Here is a 26,219-nt window from a genome sequence, read left to right as displayed (position 1 = left end):
CACACTACGGGAACCATGGGATTCTACAGAAGCATCGTGACATTGCTTCATTGTATTTTTTGATATTAGATATAATAACATGTCATATAAAGAATATTGCACCCATTTTAGTTCTCGCACTCCTTTGTACTCTCTACATCATCCCCCCTCTCTCTCTCTCTCTCTCTCTCAGTCCTACATCACGGTGGAGGAGTTGCGCAGGGAGCTTCCCCCAGAGCAGGCCGAGTACTGCATCAGCCGCATGACCAAGTACGTCGGGCCGGACGTCCCTGCAGGCGCTCTCGACTACATCTCCTTCTCCAGTGCCCTCTATGGCGAGAGCGACTTATAAATGTCCCTCTTTTTCTCTTCTCTGCCATTTATCTCCTTTTCCTCTCGCTTTACTCCTTTCCTTACCCTCATGTCCTTCTCTCTTGCCCCGAAATCATGATCTATGAAAGTGATGTATAATGACCCCACCTTCTTCCTCTTCCTTTTCATGTGTCCTGTGTGCCTATAGATTTATTCCCCTCCTTTACTCTCTTGCTGTAGTGTTTAATAAGGAGAAAGAGCACAGCAGAATCACCAGCTCAAATGTAACACCTACAGTCTTAATATTTTCTCCACGATACACTGTACGTGTTCATTCATGACTGGAGATTGTACCATGTGTAACCTCCTCTTGTCATCCTCCTCCCTGGACCTGTTCTTCCTTCCTGTATTTCTGTCTCTCTCTCTTTCTCTGTCTCTTTCTCTTCCTCCTATACTCATTCATGTGTGTGAGCTGTGATCCTCCTCCCACGCCACCCCCGAGCCGCAGAGCCCCGAGCTGAGGGCAGAACGAAGGAGGAAAGCTTTGCTTCTCTGGAACCGCACACTTAATGATGTCTGATCAGTTTCAGATTCTAAATGAAAAAATAAATAAATAAGCACCATAAATACAATCCAAATGACGCAATAAAGTCATGTGACTTCCACCAAGCTCTAATTCTGGTCCTGTGCCTCGAGTATCTGAACTTCCCCGGTGCTGTCACTGTGCCTCTCACATCAATACTGTGTAATCTTCTCTAAGTCACACTCAGCAGATTTCCAGAGCGAACATCCTCCCAAGGTTCTAGCCTCTAAGCTTCATCTTACTCACGGTGTCCTGAAGCACTAAAACATGTTTCTGGGCTCTCGCAGTCTCGCACGTGCCATTGTCGTGTCTGTAGAAATCATTATCACGTATATATTTCTATATTTAGACTCTTTTTCTTTTCTTTTGTATGTCTTCTTGATTTGGTCGGGTCACACACGTGTTTCTTGTGAAAGTGCTTAAAGGAAAATCATCTGTTAAGCCGTTTAAGCTCAGTGATGATCATGTAGTTGTTATTATTATGAGTAATTGTGACGTTAAAAGAGTGAGAAAATCTAAGTCTGGGAATTTTAAGGTGTTAACAGTAGTAAGTGAACGCAGAGACGGTGTGTCTGGGGTGTCTGAGTTCACCATAAAGATGTGCAGTCTATAGGGCAGGTCAGAGAGCTGCTGCGGTTACAAAGAAATCTAAGCAGTCCTCATGGCCATGTGAATTCATAGCTAAGTGCCTGGTCTGCCTGGTTCCTCGACAAAAATCGAAGTGTTGATTTAACACCTGCAAGGCTCAGGAATGAGCAAAAGTGATGATTTACATGATAAATGTTCTCAACATTTTATAGAACCAACCCTCTATACACTGCCTGTTTTAATTCAATACTTGTTTTTCTAAGGAACTAAAGGAATTGAGGAAGCAGAGAGACGGAAGAAATGTATTTGATCAGCTGTGAGATTTTGGAAATAAAAAAGGAAGTAGGGTTTGATATTTCTGGCCCTGAGAGCAAGTGGATGTGTACCAGGTGTAAAGATGCTAATCGCTGAGATGTCAACAGGATAAAATCAGCTGGAGGAAGCCTTAAATTTCAGGAGCTGCTGCTGTGTGTCTCTCTGTGGCTGAAAACTCTGAGCTTAGTTTGTCTTTCTGTCTTTCCCTCCTCATTCTCATCTTCTCATTCACCTCCATGATCACTCACGCTCACCCTGGCACTGCTACATGACAGCCAAAATCTCCCGAATAAAACTTTTCATGAAGTCTGGAGGAAGTCTGTTCCTGTGTGTGTGTGTGTGTGTGTGTGTGTGTGTGTGTGTGTGCGCGCGCGCGCGCGCGCGTGTGTCCTCGTGTGTATACAATAACCTTTTTAACTTTTGCCCAGTAGAGGGTGTGTATGGCACAACCATCAGCCAGTTTCTCAGGAGCATTGCCCCATGAAGACGATCATCCATCAACTTCGTGGGCCATTCCAGATCAATATTAGTTGAATTGTTAACACCCAGACGTTGCCCTCATTTATTAGCATTGAAATTAGTTCCTGTCTTAACCAGTATCTTTTTTTTCTATTTCCTGTCCTTAATAAGATGGGAAAAAAGCCATAAGTATCCAACATGCTGTGTGTGTGTGTGTGTGTGTGGAGTGTAATCCTGTAAATCTGAAGGGAGATCAACAACCTACACTGAAAATCCAAAGTGATGGATTACTCCACACTGAGACCATCTGGACACAAACTCAACAGTGTGTGTGTGTGTGTATGTGTGTGTGTGTGTGTGTGTGCGCGTGTGTGAATCCAGCACTGTTGGTGTTAATTCGTCAGTTCAGGCGTCAGTTACACACAAAAGAAGTCGAATTCAAGCTTATACAGTTAGTTGTGTTCATACTGTGTGCTCTGGAGAGACATTTGTTTATATATGCTGTAGGAACCCAGTCTGCAGCCAGAGCCCGTGTTTAACGCTCTAATTCATTGCTGGAGGTGTTAGTTATTAAAGGGCAGTGGTGTCTCAGTGGTGAAAGTGGTGTCTCTGCTTCTTATCATGGCTGACTTCATGCGATCTGACCCCAGTGTCCTGACAATGTGGGATATCCGGTCCGGAGAAGTCAAGATCACTACAGTATATGTGAGGAACGAAGACTGCTTCATGAATTACATCATCGGTTTCTCTCTCCGAATAAACCAAGCTGCAGGTCTTTCCTGCACATCCAGTTCTTCCTCTGCTCTCGGTCCCTGCAATAGGATTGTTGACTGATCAGGGATTAATAAAGACGACAAATTAGACCATTTGTTAAGAAAAAAAAAACAATCAGATCACATCATAAGTAAAAGTACAAATACAGTAAGAGAATAAGAAATAACAAGTAGATGTGGAGAAAAGCGTGTGTGTGTGTGTGTGCGTGTGTGTCTGCACGCGCATTGGTCACTGAAGTAGGGGGGAAGGGGGGGTCGCGGTGGTGGCGCGCGCACGCCGCTTTACGCGCACGGACTCGTCGCTGAAACAAGGGGGCCATCGGCGTGCAAAAGGGTCCTTACGTTACGTCACGGCGCCGTGAATAACACGTCGGAGGGATTAAAAAAACCGCTGTGTGTGTGTGTGTGTGGTGGAGAAGCGGCGCGAGTAGAGTGCATGAAGCCTCTTTATCATGGACAGTCTAATGACAGAGGTGAGTGCGCGAATACGAAGACATTTTCAGAATATAGCCGTGTGTGTGTGTGAGATACAGGCTAGTGTAAAGCCTACAGATCAGATGCGTTTGGGTCTGTGTATGTGTGTATATATGTGTGTGTGTGTTACCTTGCATATGGGCAGTCTATACAGAGCACATGTGACCAGGTCAGTGATGCACAACACCTTGTATTGTACTGTGTGCACTGAATGTACTAGTGTGTGTAGACTAGGTAGGGATTATTCATGGGTCCCTGCACGAAATGTTACCGGTGCACAGACTTTATTCACCAGATGGTTTACGTGTGTGTGTGTGTGTGTGTGTGTGTGTGATGGATCCTATAGCGGGTTACAAAGAACAAGTTTCAGAAAAACAGCCAAGACAGACAAACAAACAACTTCAACAGTCCAAGCAAAATCTAAAGAATAATCGCTTTCGAAGTAAAACCGAAACCTGCTTTGAATTAGTTTTACATCTTGAAATGATGCGTTACTTCTGTGCCTCTGTTACGTCATCGTGTGGCGTCAGCATGGTTATTTATGTAATTAGTTAATTATCTTATCACAATTACAGGCTTGAAATCGTTGTTTAGCTTTATTTATATATTTAATTAATAATAAGCATCTGGAGGCATTGTGCCATCTCTAGTGTTCTTAAGCGATAGCGCACTCGTCAGGTAAACGAGCCAATCAGGCACAATCTGGCAACCCACCCTTTTCCGCTGCTCACATATTAGCCGTGTCCATTGCGGCCACTCCGCCACTCAGAGGAGGCTGAGGCACACCGGATCCTTCCAGCTGCACGGTTTTCTGTCTCTTTGATTTCCACTGCCTTTCTTCATTAAAGCGTCACTTCTCTCCGGGTTCCTTAACGCACTACACTGGGGAAACATAGACAGGTGGGTAGATTTGTGTAATTGTAATGCAGTCGGATACGATCCTGTACCTTACGGTATGATACTTTATGATGCGATACATTGCAATATTTTCTGAAACGGTAAATGATATGATGCTTACATTTCAATATGACACTGTGTGCTAGATTATGATACAAGACTTTGCAATACCTATACGATATTTTACCATGCAATATATCATGATATGTGTGGGCTGTTAAGTTGATGACTACACCTAATACGTCTCACCTAATTTCCAGTATAAATTATTTGTGTAGATAAAAGGGAGTAACAAGGTGATTAGTGTAATTACTGTGTAAACTGTGTCACCTTGATCGTTCCCTGCTGTTCAGGCATGCATGAGAATCTTGTGTGCTTTTTTTTTTGCCCAGTTGTCTAAATATTTTCGTTGACCCAGTCCAACATTTGCCTGCAGTTCAGCGGATGCAAAACCGGGCATTTAAATAGGGTAAGAAAACACATGCCGAGTTTCCGAAAAAAGGATTTGTTAAGTCGGCTGAGCTCAATATTTTAACTGATTTCATTAAAATCATTACATTTGAATTGAATTTTTAGTTTACCTGCTTGAGTTATTACCTATTTAGAGCAGTAGGTGACCTCTGGTGGACTGTCTTGTATAGCCAGGGGTTGTAGGATTTTTAAAAAATAAAAAATAAAACGCTAGTCATGGAAGTCACGGCGCAAAATTACTAAGTTATTGTATTTATTTTTTTATTAACTTATTGCATTTATTAGACTGCTTGAGACTGAGCTACACTTGTCCCTTTAATTTAAATCACAGTAACTTAAGAAAAAGAGAGAGCGAGGAAATAAACAAAAAACACCCAAATTGGCCTATAAATAGACTCCGCTTTGATGGTTTTGTTGTTTTCAGTGGAAAGTTCAGGAGTTCATGACTTTAATAAGTAAATAAAAATATACAGTAGACATTTAAATAATGTTCGTGAAATAAATCTATATTTAGAAGGTTAACAGAATTTATTTTAAGGGTGAGACACAAAATATTCAGATTGTACAAATATAGCATTACATAATACCTTGTGTGGCGATTTATGTGCTTTACCATGATGATGATGATGATGAAGATGATGAGACACCTTTTGTAGATATACAGTAGATGAATATATAACTAAGTCGATGTAATCAACGCCAACAAGAAACAGAGAGAAGGAAATTCTTAAGAGAAGAAAATGAACATTCTTATTATATTGACACAAATTGCTGTTTCTATTAATGCCCTGCTAGAAAAATGAACAAAACTCTCAACAGCTGCTGCTGTTGATGATGATCCCAACGTTTTATGCCCAAATCTCTCCCTCAGCCCTCAGGGAGTAATCTCACCTGTATACTGATTTGTACCTTCTACTGTAATCATACACAACATGATCCTCGTACAGAAAGTCCTTTCAGCACACATTGTACTGGTTAGTATAGAGTTACATAAGATTCTATATATTGTAAATAGGAGATTAAAACAATAAATGATCCAATTTAGAATTGTATAAAATTGCTCGCCATGAAAAGGATTTAATCTGATTCCACTGAGATCTGAATCTCCATCCAGATTTCTATACAAGTGACACTGTCTATTGTTGAAGGCGCTAAAAAGCGAACCAAATTGAATCTTTATCGTTCTTTCTCCTGGAAAGGTCACTTAGCAGGCTTTGTTTGCCTTTTGTCCGTATCAGCATTGTTTGAAGTTTGTTATGGTGACCTGCGTAGCCAACATATGATCATATGCCTGAGATCACAAACATTTTCTCATTAACAAGCGCTAGCTTGGCTAAATTGATGTGACACGACTTTAACAAGAACGCTGACAGAGACAGAGTGACAGAGTGAGTATGCAGCGGACTTGTGAGGGCTGGCTGAGGATCAGAGCTGATCTGATTTCGGAGAGAATCAGGTCCTGCAGTAACTGACAGGAAAGGTCACTTAGCTTTTATCTCTGAACTGCCAGTATGGATCCTTTAGCTTTTATCTTTATTAAGGTCAGGCTCATTTTGTGTGTGTGTGTGTTACAGAAGCATGTTCTGGTGTATGACACAAGACCGAGGCAGATGAGAGCACCAGGCTCGATGAACATGTGCAGATTAATTCTGGTTAATTCTTTTTAGATTAGTCTTATATCCTGTAATAATCCTGACAGGGAAATTGTTTTTTCGCATTTTACCAACACTACACAGGATCCAGGGTCAGAGCCAGGGGTCAATCACCATACAGTGACCTGCAATAGCTGGGGATTAAACTTATGGAGATGAGGAATGGGAGTGTGCGTGCATGTGTGTGCTGGCATTTACAAAGGGAACCTGATTAGTCTGGCCTCTGATTAAAAATTTACTGGTGGTTTCTCTATAGCCATTGAGAGGCTTGTGTGTGTGTGTGTGGTTGGTGTCAGATGGTGAATGAAAAGGAGTGAAAGTCTCATGTTGGTATAAATGAGACAGAGAAAATGAGCTGCTGTGTGTGTGCGTGTGTGTGTGTGCGTGTGTGTGTGTGTGTGTTAGAGATAGGTCATTTGGATAGTTTTAGTGTACAAAATGTATCATTTTTAATGTCTTTTTTGTGTTTTTTGTTTAAATAATACAAAATGTCACCTCAGTAATGACCACAAGTGAAATAACAACGCAGTTATTTTCTCCGTGTCTATTATTTTTAGGCTGTAGAGAAACCACAAAACCAGGAGGAAATGAGCTGTAACTATAGAAACGATAATAAGGTTTGTAATGAGTGCATTAATACTGTATTAAACTGTGTTTCGAAGTCCAGAGTGCAGTCCTTCTGCTGTTGTAGAAGTGACCAGAGTGGAGAATTGGACAGCTCTGTGATATAAAGGAGAGATTAACAGCTAACAAACACTCTATTATTTCTCTGTCTAAAAGACAGAAGACGCAGAAACTCTGATAGAGTCGAGGCAGAAACTCCATTTATTACGTAGCCGTCTCGGTGAGGCATCCATCGCGCTCATCTTTTCCACTTTCATATCCTGTTACTGTATCAATGTCACTTTTCTGTCTGTCCCCAACGCAGTGTTTTGACCTCATCTGTGTATAGCTCTGTCTGTTATATCCCTCTGGTGTCGTTTTGTGTTGTCTGTTCTGAAAAGGAAACCAGACAACAACAAAAAAACAATCCATTCTTCAACAGGAGATTTGTTTGACGTCTTGTTTTGACAGCCAGAATAAACTCTTTCTTCCTCACGCTGACCGTTATATATATATATATATATATATATATATATATATATATATATATATATATATATATATATATATATATTTATATACATATACACACTTTCTGTATTGATTCTAAATCCTCATGCATTAATATATGGAGCAGAATAAAAGTGTTGTATAAATATTAGCTTGCACCATCTGTACAATGTCATTAATAATCGATTCTTTTAAAAGATGGTCATTCAACCCGACTGTAAACGAGATAAATGGTGATTTAATAGTTTGAATAATGTTATTAATAATGTTCTATAACAGAGAGCAGAACAGAGAACTGCAAGCTGCAAGGCAAAGCACAGGTCTATATCAACTCACTGCTTCTGAAAGGTTATTATTTCTACAGAGACCCGCTGATATACTGTCATTTTACAGCATTCACGCTGTGAAGCTACATCTCAGCCGTTTACTCTATTATTTCTTTAAACTTACAGTAAAATATTGGCAGCCGCACCACAAGCGAGGTACTGTAATGCTGCAGCATTCAACCTTTTACTGTAAAATGCAGTAAAAATCAGTATTTCTGTGAATATTCCAGTTTACAGCATCATTCAGCTTGCTTCAAATGTTGAATGTAGAAAGAAATGATTGAAAAGTCAATTCAGCTGTTCAGAAAGGCATCGATCCTCAGAGCAGTTAAAACTTTAGCGATACAGAAAACTGCTTAAAAATACTTTAAATAAATGATTCGCAAAAATAACCAATAAACAAGTTTAGAAAAGAAATCTTTTAATATAATAAAATTTAAATTTTATTTTATTAATTTAATATAATTAAATAATAAAATAAATATTTTAAACAGGATCCATGTAGGAATCTAATAACCTGAGAATAAACAGATTACATAATCACAAAAAATGTCTATTAATATGGTGAAGCATTTTGGAAGAAGATATTTATTTATTTATTTATTCATACATTTATAGAAGACTAAATATAGCTAGAGTATAAGTACATAATAAGGATCGAAATAAAAAAAAAATGAGCAAAAATGTCTGTTGTTGGTTATTTTCCTACGTTAGACTGCCCCCGAGTGTTTTATTCCTTATTTAATCCACACTCAGAGCTTCATTTTAAAGAGTTTATTTTATTTATTTTATTTATCGTACCTTTACTTCTCAACATGTTGATGAAAACAGATTAATGTACCGAAGCATTTCATTTTCTCAGAGATCTTAAACTTTTTTAAGAAAGTGAAGAGTCGGATATGTCAGCTTGATATCAGTGAAAAGGTTTTTTTTTGTTTGTTTGTTTTTTTCCCACATTAAAGGATTTGTGACATTGGGATGAAATAAATAAATAAATAAAAATGAATAAATAAATAAAAAATGATTAAAGCCGCTGCTGAAACTACAGAGCAGCCGACGCAGTAATGTCATTATACAGCTGTTCATTTTGCTCAAAGGAACAAATCAGATATTCTGCAAACGCAGCCCTGGGCTTTACATTATTAAATGGTGTCTCTATTAGCCAGCGTTAGATCTCCTTCACCATCACCGTCTATCATTTATATATAATATACTGTGCATGTATATTTTATATGCTCATTTTTGAATGACTTTTCACTTTTTTATAATAATAATAATAATAATAATAATAATAATAATAATAATAATAATAATAATAATAATTATTATTATTATTATTATTATTATTAAACTCCTACGTCATTGCAGCTTTTCTTTGACATTCCAAAAAAAATTGACCTCACCTGGACTTTCCTGACTTTCTAATTCCCTTTTATCTTCTCCATCCTGTCCATCTTTTCCTCTGCAAGCCTTATTGATATTCTGCATGTTCTGCTGCCTCATGCACTGTAAGCTCTTCTACCAGTTTTCAGGTCAGCACTTTATACACACTCACACTGGAAAAATAGATGTGTGTGTGTGTGTGTGTGTGCACTCACACTGAGCCACAGCTTCTCATGCTGAGTTTTCAGCTTAGAACTCTCCACATGTGCTGGCTATTTTTTTTTAGAGGTTGGTATTAGTTCATATGAAGCTTTGTGGTATTAAGCGAGTGAAATGTTAGACTCATAAAAATCCACATCCACACATTACACCAGCTGGGTATGGTATGGTATAGTATAGTATAGTATAGTATAGTATAGTATAGTATAGTATAGTATATGATTTAATTCAGTTTTATTTGTATCATGCTTTCAGCAGTGGATATTTGGAAGAAAAAATTCAGACTAAAAAATTAACCTTTAAAACTGCAAGCAAAAATAGACCTGAAATTAGATAAGTGCTTCCTGTTATCACTTAGATTCAGACAACAATAGGTAATTACACAGATTAACAGATTCCAAGTCTCTTTCTCTTTATCTTTCTATCTCTTCCTTTAAAAGTGACTTGTCATTTTACTTGGAAACCCTACACCATTAATCTCTCCGCACCGTAGAGTGTTGCGAAATTTCCCGAAGTGCCACGACTGCTACAAATCGCTCGCAACCGAGATGCCTTCGATAAAACCCAGTCACGTCGCTCCATCGACCATTATCATGTGTTTTTCTTTTGTCTACTTTTTTTAGCATGCGGCGATCCGGTTTGTAGCAAAGCCGGAAATACCGATAGCTGACGTGGTATAAAATATTTATCAACGATGTTAAATTGGTCAACATCGTTCGCTAATTGGTTCGCCGAGTCCTGATATGATCATTCATGTGCTGTTTGAAGTTCTGCCCAGCTTTTGAATAAACGCATATTTTCTCAGGATTTCATTTGGAACGCTGGAGTATCTCACTAGATTAAAACTTGTTCACTTGAAAAGAGAGTCTATGATTTAATGTGGAAAAGAAATAAAGCTCAGAATAACATTCTTTTTTTAGCTGTAATATCTGTAGTACTAAAAAGAGGTCTTTTTAAAAAAAATGTTTTCAGTGACGCAGATCTGTTGTTTTGTCAGGACCTGTGAGCGTGAGGTGTTTTAATTCTGCGTGAATCTTCATAATCGGTTAGGAATGTAGAAACCCGAGCCACAAAGAACCATTAATAGGTTAGTAAACGCTAGCAATTATCAGAGCAGGTATGATCGTCTTCACCCCTTACAGGTGGCGTTCCCATGAACCTTTGCACTGCCGCGGTTTCCGTGACGAAAAACAAGCCCCTCTCAGGGGGGTGATGAACACAAAACCGTTCAACGCACAGGAAAAAAAACAAAACAACAAAGACGCTCCCTGTCAGAGCTAGCCGTGTTACGTTTCCATCCTCTGCCGTCCCCGACGTTTCAACTCCGACCTCGGCGCTAAAACCAACCCAAATTAGCCTCTGTTGTGGCATCAATAAGATTTCATTTCAAAGCCATTTCTTTTTATCTTTTCACTGAGCGGTATCTCATCTCGGCTTGCAGTTCCAGTCCATCTTTGTCATCGAGTTCAAGGATTAAGAATGATGGAAATGACGTGCCCAGTTACTCGCTCGTCTGACTGGAGAAATTGAGAATTTTTCCCAAGCTGGCTTCAATCAGACGTCTGTTACAGACAGAGCAACTGGTTTTCCTCTGGTTTATGCCGACTGTTGCATAAAGTACACTTTCACCCAAGATCCTGACTATATAAGTGATCTAATTTTTATGTTGTGAGCCCCACATTGTTGCATGTGGTCAGTTTTCTCTCAATACATGCAGAAATGAATCAACCTACACTGACGTGGGTTAAGCAGTGCGACCGCATCGGTCTGAGAATCCAAAGCAGTTTTGGTTAAACATTCAGCATTAGATTTGATAAGATTACATTAGATTACATTAGATTATATTAGATTAGATTACTGCTTTCCTCCACTCGAAAAACAAATGACAACAAGTGAACCCTGTTCTGTTTCAGGAATCCTGCTTTTCACCGGTTTTTAAAGGCAATGTCATTTTAAAGGGCTTCAATGGAGTAGTGAGGCAGTAGGATGCTTTCTCACAGCTCTGGGGTAGTGAACTGGATGGAGTCACATCACACTGCTGCTCACTTAATAATAATCCTCTCTGTGTGTTTCAGTACTTATCACTTATAGTAACAATAGATAACTACACTGATGGATACACATACACACAGATTTCTCTCTCTCTCTCTCTCTCTCTCTCTCACTTTCATCCACACACACACACACACACACACACACACACACACACAGACTATACTGCCCCCCCCTCCTCCTCCTCCTCCCTCTTTGTAATTGTAATGGCCATTCCAGTACTTCCATTTGTTCATCTTCAGGTTATTTTCTTTGTTTGGTACAACTTCTGAAGCTTAATTAATTCAGTATCTTTAAATAATGCTTTTTAGACTATATGGACAAAGCAATGTGGCCATCAGAGTGGTGAACACTAAAGGGTCAGTTCATATTGAGCTGTTCTTCCCTTTTATTTTATTTTTTTATTGGCCAAACACACCCACAACATAATACATAATCATCTAATTATAAGCCTAACCCCTTTTGCTTTATGTAATGAACTGATATCACAACAATTCAGTTTTAATTTCTGGTCGTAAAGTAGGAGCTTCTTCTTTGTGCTTGTTTTTAATTCATTTAATACTGTACTTAGGTACCTGATGCGTTTATCTGCTTCACCAGTTCCTTTCTTGTCCCAGAGTAGCAACATTTCTTCATCCCTGGACGTTAATTTATGTCTTTTCTTTCCCCCTAACACTGCACTGTTGGTTTATATGTGCAGTCCAGTAGCAGGTCCAGAGTTTTTTAAATTTTTTAATTTTACCTCAAGTCCCTGAATACACTGCAAATGCCAAAGAGCAGGACACCATACTGCTGATGATTACATCAGACCTGATGATTCAGGCGAGCTGCAGGCGATTTGGAGTGTGCCGTCAGGGCATGTACCGTCCTCCGGGAGATTAACTGAGAAGAGACATTTATACACTGAGCAGGATTTCTCTAAATCATCAGTATATAGTGGACATGCACAAAGTAAACACAAGTATGCCATATGTTTGGTTAGTTGTCATTTTGACAACTGATCTCATCTCATCAGGATGCTTAGGGTGTATATACAAGGAAAAAAAAAAACAAAATCTGCCAACGCCTTACAACTTCGCAACGTCTGCAAATGTCTGAGTCAAGTTATTGTTCTCTTATTATCACTCCTTGGCCCTCTTGTTAATCCACATAGGCAGAAAGCGTGAGTCAACATGAACACGATGAGCAGAGCAACTTGTTCCTGCTCACGCTAGTGGAATTGGTACTGTACTGAATGCTAAAGTCAGGATTGTGAAATGAGCCACACACACACACACACACACACACACATTATTTGACAGATATTTAATGGCGTAAATCTATCATTATTAAAGTAATAAATAAAAATGAACACACCTACAGTTATCATCTGATTGATTTCTTTTTCTTTTTCATTAAAAAAACGTTATGCGGTTCAGAAGGTATGTCAAGCAGAACAGAAGGGATGCAAAGTCAGTTTACTTTTGTGCAGCTTTTTTGCATTTCTAACTCCTTCCAAGCCTATCCATTATGACTTGCAAGCTGGAGTTATTTGTGTATGTCTTCTTACGTGTACGACCTTCATGCAAAAGTGCTGCAGGCAGTGCCGAACACGATGATCTGTACACTGTGACACACCAAGAATACACACACAGAATACATACACACACACTAATTTCTTTTCAATGTGATGTTTGTCTTGAGCGCTTTTCTCTCTGCATTACCACAGGACGCCTTTGTAAATTTTGTAACGGAATTTGTTAGTTGCTGGTTGGTTGGTTTATTCCCCCAATACCCCATGTTTAAAGCTACTAAGTCTTCTGTGAGATGATGGATGATATGTGATATCTGATTCAGTGGAGACCAAATTTTAAGACTTACCACAGATGTTTAATTTAGCCATTCTGTCACATTCAGGTTGCTGGTTTTGAAGTAACTTTGGCACTATGCTTAGAGTCATTGTCCTGTTGGAAACTGAACCCAAGTCTCAAGTCTCTTGCATATTAGAGCAGGTTTTCTTCTAGGATTGTAATGTATTTGCTTCTATCCATGCCACTGCTAATAAGTGGGGCGGTAGTGGGTCAAGTGGTTAAGGCTCTGGGATGTTGGCTGGGAGATCGGGGTTCAAGCCTCAGCTGCCATCGTTGGGGCCTTGCTCCCACCCTGCTCCAGGGGTGCTGTATCGTGTCTGACCCCAACCCCCAAGGATGGGATATGTGAAGAAAGAATTTCACTGTGCAGTAATGTATATGTGACAAATAAAGGCTACTTAATAAGAATCATCCACACAGCATGACGCTACCACTACCATGCTTCAATCAGAAGTGTTGGATCTCCAGCAAATGTAGCGTTCGATTTGGTCTCGACGCATCAGAAACCCTTCCACAACGGGAGCTCTTCTAAATATTAGGATTGTGGAGTGTTTGGGAGCTTCTGCTTTCGGAGCTGTGACTTCAGAGTTATACTCAACCCCTTGTTTTATACACTGACTAATCCCCTCTTTACTCACCCTCGGACTTTCGAGGTGGCAGAGTAGTGTGCCCCCCCCCATATTGTTTCCATAATTTTATAATAGAATTATTGGCTTCTTGTGTGAGATGTTTGGGATTTTTTTTTATTTTTATCTGTTAAAACCAAACCCAGAGTGCTACTTTTCCAGTCCCTCCTCAGTTTCTCCTTGGCACATGAGGCTGTTTGTTTGGACATGTTTATGGATGTATCTATCAAACTGTCTGCTCTCCTGGAACAGGTGTGTTTATATTGAGATCATGTGACACTTTAATTGCGCCCAAGAACTCTGTCCTCTTCAGGTCATTATTATGTATAACAGTATGAAATATAGAACAATAATAATATGAGAGCACGCTATTAATATTAAATAACAATATATAGATATACAGTGGACTTCCTCTAGTGAATGACTTGTAGAGCTGCCAGATTTCAGAGCGAGAATTTAAAAATAACTCAAGAGATAGAAGGACAAATATTGGAAGGATAAATATTGTCAGCAGTTCATAAAAAATGAAACAAAACTGCTAATCTCACCAATACATGAACCTGTAAGAAAAAAAACATAAGAAACTGTCTCTCTGTCTCCCCCATCTCTCTCAGTTTTCCTCTCTCTCTCCCTCTCTCGCTCTCCCCCTCTCTGCCTCTTCTCTCTCTCAGTTTCACCCATTTAGAGAGTTGAGAAACTTAATGAAATCCTCGAGGCACTGATATTATTTCTAATATTGATTGTATAGAAACATGGAGGTGAGAGAATTAAAATCAAGCGTAAATAAAAAAAATATATATTGGCAGTCTTAAGGAAATAAAATTGAATCTCTCTCTCTCTCTCTCTCACTCATTCTCACAGACAGATAGAAGAGCTTTAGAAGATAATGCCACTATCAAATGCAGAGAATGCAGAGAACCCAGAGAATGAAGCCAGGATTTCCTGCTTTATTAAACAGCAGAGCTCTTGGAACATGTTGAACAGGATTGTTAGTAGATTGTTATCTTGGTGTATCTGAAAAGGCATAACCACTGTAGGATGCTCTGATTTATATGTGCAATAATAGACATGCCTTTGCTGTTGTGACACTGAGGTTTGTTACCAGCCAATTATCTCATTATAATCTTATCATTTTTTTATGATTATGATTTAACACTTGCACTCTTATCCTCTCTCTTTCTCTCTCTCTCTCTCTCTCTCTCTCTCTCTCTCTCTCTCTGTCAATTCAATTTAATTCAGATGAGCTTTATTGGCATGACAAATTGTACATGTATTGCCAAAGCAGTCTCTCTCTCACCCCCCCCCCCCATCTGTCTCTGTCTCCCCCCCTTCTCTCTCTCTCACTCTCTCTGCCTCACCCTCTCTGCCCCCCTCTCCCCCACTCTCTCTCTGTCTGTCTCTCTCCCCCACTCTCTCTCTGTCTGTCTGTCTCTCTCTCTCTCTCTCTCACCTCCTCATCTGTCTCTGTCCCTCCCCCTTCTCTCTCTCTCACTCTCTCTGCCCCCTCCTCTGTCTGTCTGTCTCTCTCTTTCTCTGTTTCCCCTTCTCACTGTCTGTCTGTCTGTCTGTCTCTCTCTCTCTCTCTCTCTCTCTCTCTCTCTCACCCCTTCTCAATGTCTCTGTCTGTCTGTCTGTCTGTCTCTCTCTCTCTCTGTCTCTCTTGGTGACCTTGGAAAATCGCTTTAGCCTAATTACATAATTACTCTGAGCAATTTTATATGATGTGTCAAAATAATAACCTCCATTTATTGTCTTTCTATGCATTTCCCCCAGGTGTTATATTTTTCTCCCACCTCCTGTATTCCTGACTTGTTCAAGTGGTTACTGCATGAAGTATGTCACAACAAACATCTGTCAAATAGAAGAGTTAGACCTAGACCTGTCTTGTGGCACTTTACACAAAGCCAGAATTCAGTGGACTTCCTCTAGTGAATGACTTGTAAAGCTGCCAGATTTCAGAGCGAGAATTTAAAAATACCTCAAGAGATAGAAGGACGTAAAGACTAACCTGTCTTTTGTTTTGAAAACTCGCAGACTTTTGAGGTGGCAGATTAGTCCCCCCCCATATTCTTTCCATAATTTTATAATAGAATTATTGGCTTCTTGTGTGAGATGTTTGGGATTTTATTTTTTATTTTTTTAAACCAAACCCAGAGTGCTACTTTTCCAGACCCTCCTCAGTTTCTCCTTGGCACATGAGGCTATTTGTTTGGACATGTTTATGAAAGTATCTATCAAACTGTCTGCTCTCCTGGAACAGGTGTGTTTATATTGAGATCATGTGACACTTTAATTGCACACAAGTGAACTCTGTCCCCTTCAGGTCATTATTATGTATAACAGTATGAAATATAGAACAATAATAATATGAGAGCACGCTATTAATATTAAATAACAATATATAGATATACAGTGGACTTCCTCTAGTGAATGACTTGTAGAGACTTTCAAGAGCGAGAATTTAAAAATAACTCAAGAGATAGAAGGACATAAAGACTAACCTGTCTAACAAAGTCCAACCTTATATGGATGAATTATGTGTGAAATTCATGTGCAGTGCCACTGCACCCAAAAAAAAAATGCATGACATGCCTAGCGCTATGTCAACCATGCTATGTCGCTGACAAGGCTTATAAACACGAGTATGTGCATTTTATTTTATTTATTAAGAATAACGTGGATTTCATTATCTTCAACAATAAAAAAAATGAAATTCAAACAGCGTCGGCTCACAGATCGGAGCTGGAGCACAGCAGCCAGTCTTGTTTTATAGGTTAAGCGACTTCTTCTGTTTATAAAGCATTAAAAAATGAGGGGCAGGTGCGTCTATACCTGTTGTCACCTTCATATAATTTTCATTTTAAATATAAAGGCTGTGGCTTTAGCTATGACTTCACCTGCTGTGTATAATAAACTTGTTCAGAAGCCCCAGGCAGCAGCTAGTGTGATTAACGTTATTAATTAAACACATTTCAAGCTTTGTGTCATTCATTGAACCCCACCGTATTTTTTTCTTGCTGTCTTACTCTGTTGTCTGTAAAACCCAGACCACTTTCTGCTTCTCTCTCAGGAATACATCATGTGCCTCTGTGTGATTCTCAAATTTCCCTCCTCTCTGCTGTTCTATCTCTGTGGATCGTTAGAAACCCAATCAGCCTGTTTAATTAAAAGGGGAATGTGGGGGGTGTTTCTTGTGTTTTCCAGTGTTGAGGCAGTCTCCAATGGGCTGCCTGTTTAATCCCTTTCTTATGAGCTTTAGCTCGATACTTGATCCAGCAGCGTCCCAGTGGACTGGAAGCCCAGCGTTCGGTGCACTGGGGAAAGCTCGCGTTACGACAAGGAAAAAAAATAATGGATGTGTCTTTGTCTGCTGTCTGTCCCAAACATTCAGCGCGACTCGTCTGGCTTGACTGTTGAGTTAACATCGATGTGTATTTGTCTCTTTATTTAAGTCAGTGGAAAGAAGACGATTTTGAGGCCGAATCAGTTCAGAGATTTTTACAAGAAAATGGCCTTTACTTAACCACATGAGCCCACCTCAACAAATGTCAAAATATTAGATTTATAGATCTGATTGATTCTTAACATCTCAAGCAGGTAGAGCAAACCAAAAACCTGTTTAAGCATCAAGAAGCTTTAAATCTGGCATCAGAGATCTTTAATATCAATATACCTGAACAATCTCACGATCCTGACAATTCTGCAATACATGCTACACAGTGGAACCTTGGCATACAAGTTTAATTCTTTCTGGAGGTGAGTTCTTAAGGTGAAACTTCGTATTGCGATATAATGATAATGCAGATAATCCATTCGAGACACCCAAAAATAGTACCAATATTACCGATTTCCAAGGGTCAATGGTCCTGACATGAAGTCATGCCACCAATCTTGGGCTAAATATAGAACAAATCCATACACAGCACCAATCTGTCAACAGAAGAATCACATAGCTTTTGAACGCATACCAAAGGCAACACTGAAACTTTCGAAACAATTTTAGCTGATGGGAAAAAAAACTCGCTTCACTTGGCTTTCCACTGACGCAAACAAGTTTTGAACTGTTCCCGGACGTATGTGCAGTTTCACTGTAGTACAAAACATGAGTGTATTATACATCCAGAAACACATGTAACTGAAAACAGTAACCCTGCCTGTGAAGCTAACAAAATCTGCATTTCAGAAACAAATATTTTTGAATGGGAGGAGTTAAGGGTGAAGAAAACTGGCGTGAGGTAAATCTTCCTCAACGAGCTAATTGAGGAGAAAGTTTCTTTTGCTTCGCTATTTTCTTTATTTTAAATGGTCACTGAAAAGTTTTAAGAAAGCTACTTCTTTTCCACGGAAATAACCTGCTGCTTAAAATCAACTGTAGCCCTGAGTATTGCAAATTTCTGAGTAGATTTTACTTGAGTTACATATGAGAGTAAAAAAACAAAACAAAAATACAGCAGGGACACATACTTTATATGGCTCTAACATAGCTGAGTATATTAAAATGCTTAACCAAACATAAGTACTGTGGTTGAAATGTGCAGAAATGTGGCAGGGGTTAATTGTTACATGCTCAAATTCAGGTTTAGACTGGAACAAAAAATTCATGCCAGTTCACCCCATAAGATATTTAGAGACCACTCTTCCTTATTAGGGACATCTTCTTATTCATTGAAATATTTTAGAAGCAAGTAAAAACGCTTTTAATATAATTTTCTGAATGAGTCACGTGCATGAACAATGCTAAATCAAATCATGCCATTTTTTTTTTAACACAAGGTCTTAATATAGACATATCGAGACAAATGTACCAAATTTCTTTCTTTCTGGCATCTCTGTAATTAGTTAATATTATCTTTATGATCAGACTGAACTGCACTGGAAATTAAATTTGATGATTTATTGTTAGTGGTCATTCCCATGGATACATTTAGCTGGCTAGTAAAACATGAGCTATGAAGCACTGCTTTGCTAGCTGCAGCTAATTAGCCCTGTGACTTTACTTTCTTATTAAAAGCAGTCATTTATATTACATTCACAGTTCCTTAGAAGCTCTTATCCAGAGTGACTTACATTTATCTCATTTATACAACTGAGCACTTACATGAGGGTTAAGGACCAGGCTCGATGGCCCAGCACTGGCAGCTTGGCAGGGCTGGGATTTGACTTCACGACCTTCTGGTCAGACGTCCAATATCATAACCGCTGAGTCGTGATAATGTCTGATGATACAGAAAGAAATCCTGTAAATGTGGTGCTTGAGATTCAAGGCTCTCAACATCAAATGATAAAAGTCTAGTATTTTTCATAAAGTATATTTGTAGTATAGTAACCCTGGGGGAAAAGGTCAGGCAGTCAGTAATTACATTAAAGTGTATTTATTGCACACTTAGTCGAATTTTATATATATATATATATATATATATATATATATATACACTATATTGCCAAAAGTATTCGCTCACCCATCCAAATAATCAGAATCAGGTGTTCCAATCACTTCCATGGCCACAGGTGTATAAAATCAAGCACCTAGGCATGCAGACTGTTTTTACAAACATTTGTGAAAGAATGGGTCGTTCTCAGGAGCTCAGTGAATTCCAGCGTGGAACTGTGATAGGATGCCACCTGTGCAACAAATCCAGTCGTGAAATTTCCTCACTCCTAAATATTCCACAGTCAACTGTCAGCTGTATTATAAGAACGTGGAAGTGTTTGGGAACGACAGCAACTCAGCCACGAAGTGGTAGGCCACGTAAACTGACGGAGCGGGGTCAGCGGATGCTGAGGCGCATAGTGCGAAGAGGTCGCCAACTTTCTGCAGAGTCAATCGCTACAGACCTCCAAACTTCATGTGGCCTTCAGATTAGCTCAAGAACAGTGCGCAGAGAGCTTCATGGAATGGGTTTCCATGGCCGAGCAGCTGCATCCAAGCCATACATCACCAAGTGCAATGCAAAGTGTCGGATGCAGTGGTGTAAAGCACGCCGCCACTGGACTCTAGAGCAGTGGAGACGCGTTCTCTGGAGTGACGAATCGCGCTTCTCCATCTGGCAATCTGATGGACGAGTCTGGGTTTGGCGGTTGCCAGGAGAACGGTACTTGTCTGACTGCATTGTGCCAAGTGTAATGTTTGGTGGAGGGGGGATTAAGGTGTGGGGTTGTTTTTCAGGAGCTGGGCTTGGCCCCTTAGTTCCAGTGAAAGGAACTCTGAATGCTTCAGCATACCAAGACATTTTGGACAATTCCATGCTCCCAACTTTGTGGGAACAGTTTGGAGCTGGCCCCTTCCTCTTCCAACATGACTGTGCACCAGTGACCAAAGCAAGGTCCATAAAGACATGGATCAGAGTCTGGTGTGGATGAACTTGACTGGCCTGCACAGAGTCCTGACCTCAACCCGATAGAACACCTTTGGTATGAATTAGAGCGGAGACTGAGAGCCAGGCCTTCTCGTCCAACATCAGTGTGTGACCTCACAAATGCGCTTCTGGAAGAATGGTCAAAAATTCCCATAAACACACTCCTAAACCTTGTGGACAGCCTTCCCAGAAGAGTTGAAGCTGTTATAGCTGCAAAGGGTGGACCAACGTCATATTGAACCCTATGGATTAGGAATGGGATGTCACTTAAGTTCATATGCGAGTCAAGGCAGGTGAGCGAATACTTTTGGCAATATAGTGTATATATATATATATATATATATATATATATATATATATATATATATATATATATATATATATATATATATATATATATATACATATATATATATATATATATATACATATATATATGTGTGTGTGTGTGTGTGTGTGTATGCAGGGAAAACCAATGCTTGGCAATCTGCTCTGCTCAGAATTCACCAGTAGTACACAGTCCCTGTGCCTTTTACATCGCATTGAGTATCAGGATAACTAGTCTCAATAATGGTAATTAAACTAATTTACCTTGATATCCTGGGAAACAGGATGTTGTGTTAAAGCATTATTTAAGATGGATAAAGTGAATGGGGAAAGGGAAATAAGATATGGTGTAATATGGTGACCGGTGCAGCCATGTGATGCGAGTGAGAGTAAGGAGAGCACAGACCTGTTTGGATCATCTCCCAGAATTCATTTGTGCTGAAGTGGCCTTGTCAGTTGACATAGCTGAGCCAGAGTCCAACTCCAGATGCTAATTTGCATTCATCTGTAGGCGTTCACGCTTTCCTTCATGTCGTTGTTCACCAGAAACGTCTCTTATCTCAGTCAGGTGTTTAAACTCTCTCTCTCTCTCTCTCTCTCTCTCTCTCTCAGTAACAGATGATGTCTCAGAAAAAGATTTTCCTGATTCTGGTGGCAGTTAGTACTGTCAGTTTGCTCTTGCATCGAGGGGGTCACCTGAGCTGGTAAGTGGACTAAGCAAAGGTTCTCCACAAGTCAAAGGTATTTTATATCATTCTTGATAAAACCATGAAACTAATGTTTATTACCTGTCCCTACAGGACCATGGAAGTGTTCCGACTGACCTGCCCAGCCGTGAACGCTCCTCAAACTGGCAAACACACCAACATAGTCTTCCTCAAGACGCACAAGACAGCCAGCACCACTGTGCAGAACATCTTCTTCCGCTTTGCTGAGCGCAACAACCTCACGGTGGCGTTGCCGGTTACCCCGTGTGACCACCAGTTCTGCTACCCGCGCATGTTCAGCAGCCATTTTGTCCACCCCAACACCATGCCCCCGAACATTGTGACCAGCCACTTGCGTTTCAGCCACTCAGAGTTGAGACGCATTATGCCCAATAACACCATCTACATTACCATCTTGCGTGAGCCTGGTGCCATGTTTGAGTCCCTCTTCAGCTACTACAATCAGTACTGTGATAGTTTCAAGCGAGTGCCCAATGGATCTCTTCAAACTTTTCTGGACAAGCCCTGGTCTTACTATCGTCCAGGAGAGAAAGATTCAATGTATGCTAGGAATACGCTGACCTTCGACCTGGGAGGAGATAAGGATCGACCGTCTGCAGATGTGATGAAGTACGCGAAGCGATTTGCGGCCGAAGTAGAGCGTGTCTTCTCACTGGTCATGATCGCAGAGTATTTTGACGAATCGTTAATCCTGCTGCGACATCTGCTGTCATGGGACCTAGAGGACGTGCTCTACTTCAAGCAAAACATGCGCATGCCTTCGTCTAGAAGCAACCTTTCTGAAGCACAACTGCACAAAATCCGGGAATGGAACGCCATCGATGCTGTGCTATATGACCACTTTAACACCTCACTTTGGAGGCAGCTGAATGAACTGGGCCTAGCTTGTGTTGCTAGGGAAGTAAAGCTGCTGCGTCGTGCCCAAGAACAGATGGTACGTGGCTGCTACGGTGGCAGACTGCCTCCACTCCGCTCAGGTGCAGAGATCACCAACAAAAATCTGCGGCCCTGGCAACCCAGCTCCAAGGTGGCTATTGTTGGGTACGACTTACCTGTCAATGCATCAAAGGAGTCTGGCATGTCACAGGACAAGTGCCTGAAAATGATCATACCTGAAGTGCAATATACGAAGCAACTGCTGCACTTGCAGATGCTGCACTACAGGAACAAGTACTTTTTAAATACAATGAAGAATAATATGAAGACACCCACTCGCCAGCAAAATCAACCCTCTGGGTCTATTTTAGGTCATCCTGCCACACTGGGGAAGATCCCCAGAGCATCTGCACGGTTCTTCCACTAGAAACCTCATCTTCAGCCACGCAGTTAACCCCATCGTTTTCTTCTTTTATCTTGTGACCCAGACTGCAGGGAAAGATCTGTGAAGAACAGTGAAAGTCCAAGATTATACCAGCCATCTAAAACTCCCTCCTCAGGACCTGTTTACCTGTGCCATTTCTCTGTATGGTTTCCTCTAATGAGGACTTTGCTAGCCGTGAAGCTCATAAAGACCAGAGTACATGTACGTGTGATGCTTTTTGTTAGCTGTAGAATGTGACTGTATAAATACGGCACTCTCTCGTGTAAACATGCACACACATGCATATATGGTACAAACTTACAAACATCTGCAAGCACAGAGCTGAAGACATAATTTTCATTTCCCAGGTCACTTGAGGGAAGGGGTGTTTATCCGTAGGTTTACCTTGTGCATTAGCAGTAATATGGCTTCAGGATAACATCTGGAGTAGGCACGAGAGGTATTTAAAAAAAACAAAACTCCTGCACTATTAAAGGGACAGTTTAGCAAATTTAGCGGTGGAGGTTTCTCATCCATGTTTCCTGCTAAGCTACACCCTAGGACATAGACATATCTGCTGTCCAGGCTGTAATGCCTAAACACTTGTGATAGAAGTGCTGCATAATGAACTGACAGGCTTCCTTGTCCTAATTAGTTGGATGTTGTGGTCTATGTCTTTTGTCTTTTTTTTTTCTCCAGTGTAAAGAATCTAGGGCATCACAGAACCCGTGTTTTTCCTGAATACATTATTCAATTACATACAATGGAAGCATTCTGACTTGGATTTCACTGACTGGACCTTTTAGAAAGGGGAGTCAAAAAGCAACCCTCGCATAGGTTGAAAATCATGTAACTGTTTTATTATTTAAGCTTCCGGGGACGCTGCTTGGGTTGCAGTCTTTCTGCAGGCTGATCGGCTCAGAGCAGAGCAGTGGATGGCAGAAAGCATTAATGAGGGACAGGGGAAAAAAAGTTAAGACAGATGAGAAAATGGACTGTCATGCTACTGGGAAAGCCTCGCTGGTTTCGGGAAGCAATTTGCAGTAACACGGTGACCTTGAAACTTTCCTCATGACAGGTAGTACAGCGTAATAGGCACTGTGCTTGCATACTGCTGTAAGATTACATACAGCGGCTGAGAGTCTCATCGATAAAGCTGTCCTCTGGGCAAATGTACGGGACGTAAGTTATCATTTATATTTAATTCTCAAGCTGTACGAATTGCTTTAACATTTTTGTTATAATGCCGGTATGTGATTCGAATGCGTTCAGGTTTTTTTTGCTTGTTTTTTTGACAACAGGTATTTAATGAGTGTTTCATCTGTGTACCACTGGAAAAACCATTTGTGTGTATGCGAGTGTGTGTGTGTGTGTGTGTACCCAAAAAGTGTCATTTTGCATTGCAACAATAATTATTTTTCGAAGTCATCCATTGTCTTTCACTGTACTTGAGACCCATCATCCATTATTATTATTATTATTATTATTATTATAATTATTATTATTATATACTAAGCAGTATCTGCAGAGCCAAGCTGCGGCTATGTCTAGACTTGATTCCTATTTATTATGCTGCCAACAGCAAGCTTTCCCAGCATTCCAGCTTCACCATCAGCCTTTTAGTTTCTACTTTGATTTAAGCCTCCGATAACTAATAGACCTTGAATCAAATATCTTGTACGTCGTGTATGCAAATGGAGCGCGTCCCATGACAAATGAGCTGCGTGTCTCACATGATAACTCCATTAGAAATTTTCCACAGGTGTGTGAAGATGCTGCTGTTAAAAAAAATTTGGAGCAGCGTGAGCTGTTAGAGAGGGACTCCATAACCCAGAGCTTAGTCAAAAATAGACTAGACAGTGAGAACAATTGATGACGGATACATACCAGTTATTCTGATACATGGACACACACCCACACCCATGTCTTTCATCTCCACTTTCATTTGGGTTAAAAGTATTGACATTCAGGCAAGATTCCTGTCTCTCTCTGTGATTCATACAAGGCGTTACTGATAAACACCTGTTTATCTCACTCACACAAATACACAAACACAGCAACCAGTTCACACTTCATTTTCACACTCGGAACTTATATTATCCGTCTCACACTGAGTTGGATAGAGAGAGAGAGAGAGAGAGAGAGAGAAGATAAACCAGGGCTCAGATACAACTTGAAACATAACAGAGGGATCAACAAGATCTTATCATCTTAATAAGTGCTCTTGTATTATGAATTATTACATACATGCATAGATTTTTCTTTTTCTTTTTTTTTGGAGTAATATAGTGTTTTAAACAGACACCCATGATCAGCTGCTCAAGCTATAAGATGACACCTGCTTTCTTTAATTCATGAAATCTTTTGAATTGATTGAAAAAACCTCAGTGAAATCGTACTGTACAGGGACGGTGGGTGTTGGCATTTCATCCTGCTGCTTTAGGATATTCAGAAACGGTTCTCAGATCTCAAAAGGGTTCTTTCTATTCTGTGCTATAGTGCATCCTATCAGAGGGACGTTAAAAAATGAGACGCGACTGTGTCGTGCGTAAAAGGGTTTTTTTTTTTTTAAAGGACACTGGATTTGTTCTGAATTCATTTTCATTCTTCATGATTATTTTGACCAGGAGCTTTAAACAAGATGCTTCTGACAATCAGATTTAACGATTATGCGTTGATATTGTAAAGAGAATAAAGTCGAAATCTAATTGAAAGCATGTGGCTCTTGTAATCATTTGCATTCACATTATAATTCACACTTAGGTGATTAGTCAGAACTCAATTTTATTGGTAAAGCACTTTTAACAGTGGACGTTGTCTCGAAGCAGTTTTAGAATACAGTGGAACCTCGCCATACGAATGCACTCGTTTACGAATTTTCCTAAAGAATTGAAATTTCGTGTCGGCATACGAAGCATTTTTCGAACCCATCGCTGACTATGTTGCACGTACGTCCGGGAGCCGTTCAAAACGTTTGCGTCAGTGGAAAGCCAATACTGTAGTGAGTTCACAAATTTTTCAGTCAGCGAAAGCTGTTTCAAAAGAGTCATCCCACGATGCCAATGTTAACATCGGCATACGTTCAAAAGCTAGGCTTGTTTTTTTTTGTTTTTTTGTTGACAGCTCTATTTTTAGCCCAAGCTTGGTGGCATGACTTCCTGTGAGGAGCCTTGACATGGAATGCTTGGCTTGGGTCAATTCTTTGAAAGCAGCCATACAGTTTCCATACGCTTCATATTGGTCATATTTTTGGGCTGCTGGGACGGATTATCTGCATTTACATTATTTCTTATGGGAAAATTCGTTTCGCGATACACATCGGTATGCCGAGGTTCCACCGTATATTTATTTGGATTAAGAATTTAAAATTTTATCATGAATGAAGTAATGTCCAGGTTAAGAAGAGTTTTATAATAGAATAGCAGCGAATAATCTC

At 40.0% G+C, this 26,219-nt stretch overlaps 2 protein-coding genes across 6 annotated transcripts in view; both read left to right on the top strand.

Annotated features, from left to right (window-relative positions):
• actn3b (actinin alpha 3b) overlaps window positions 1-2,088 on the top strand; it is a 30,141-nt gene extending 28,053 nt beyond the window's left edge. The window contains exon 21 of the mRNA XM_058394748.1: window positions 173-2,088. Within this exon, the coding sequence (XP_058250731.1) occupies window positions 173-331 (159 nt within the window). The 3' untranslated portion in view covers window positions 332-2,088. The remainder of the gene's footprint in view (window positions 1-172) is intronic.
• A 1,164-nt stretch (window positions 2,089-3,252) lies between these two features.
• On the top strand, window positions 3,253-25,497 carry gal3st3 (galactose-3-O-sulfotransferase 3). 5 transcript variants are annotated; one of them, XM_058394752.1, is made up of 4 exons: window positions 4,142-4,383; window positions 4,773-4,849; window positions 21,368-21,459; window positions 21,556-25,497. In XM_058394752.1, exons 3-4 carry the CDS (start codon window positions 21,374-21,376, stop codon window positions 22,784-22,786), a joined length of 1,317 nt encoding a protein of 438 aa, XP_058250735.1. In that variant the 5' UTR covers window positions 4,142-4,383; window positions 4,773-4,849; window positions 21,368-21,373; the 3' UTR covers window positions 22,787-25,497. The 5 variants fall into 5 exon arrangements, with proteins under 5 accessions (XP_058250732.1, XP_058250734.1, XP_058250736.1 ...); XM_058394749.1 differs by lacking the exons at window positions 4,142-4,383; window positions 4,773-4,849 and adding an exon at window positions 3,253-3,482 and having other exon boundaries at window positions 21,374-21,459; XM_058394751.1 differs by lacking the exons at window positions 4,142-4,383; window positions 4,773-4,849 and adding an exon at window positions 3,254-3,482.
• Window positions 25,498-26,219: the final 722 nt, after the last annotated feature.

The sequence above is a fragment of the Hemibagrus wyckioides genome, linkage group LG07 (genome assembly GCF_019097595.1).
Source record: "Hemibagrus wyckioides isolate EC202008001 linkage group LG07, SWU_Hwy_1.0, whole genome shotgun sequence".
Lineage (NCBI taxonomy): Eukaryota > Metazoa > Chordata > Actinopteri > Siluriformes > Bagridae > Hemibagrus > Hemibagrus wyckioides.
This window is presented reverse-complemented; position numbering and strand designations above follow the sequence as displayed.

Excerpts from the sequence above, each read along its gene's own strand:
- gal3st3 (XM_058394749.1), top strand. The coding sequence starts at position 3,462 with ATGGACAGTCTAATGACAGAG. Across the intron at positions 3,483-21,373 it reads TGGACAGTCTAATGACAGAG|ATGATGTCTCAGAAAAAGAT; the intron begins GTGAGTGCGCGA and ends TCTCAGTAACAG. Across the intron at positions 21,460-21,555 it reads CGAGGGGGTCACCTGAGCTG|GACCATGGAAGTGTTCCGAC; the intron begins GTAAGTGGACTA and ends CTGTCCCTACAG.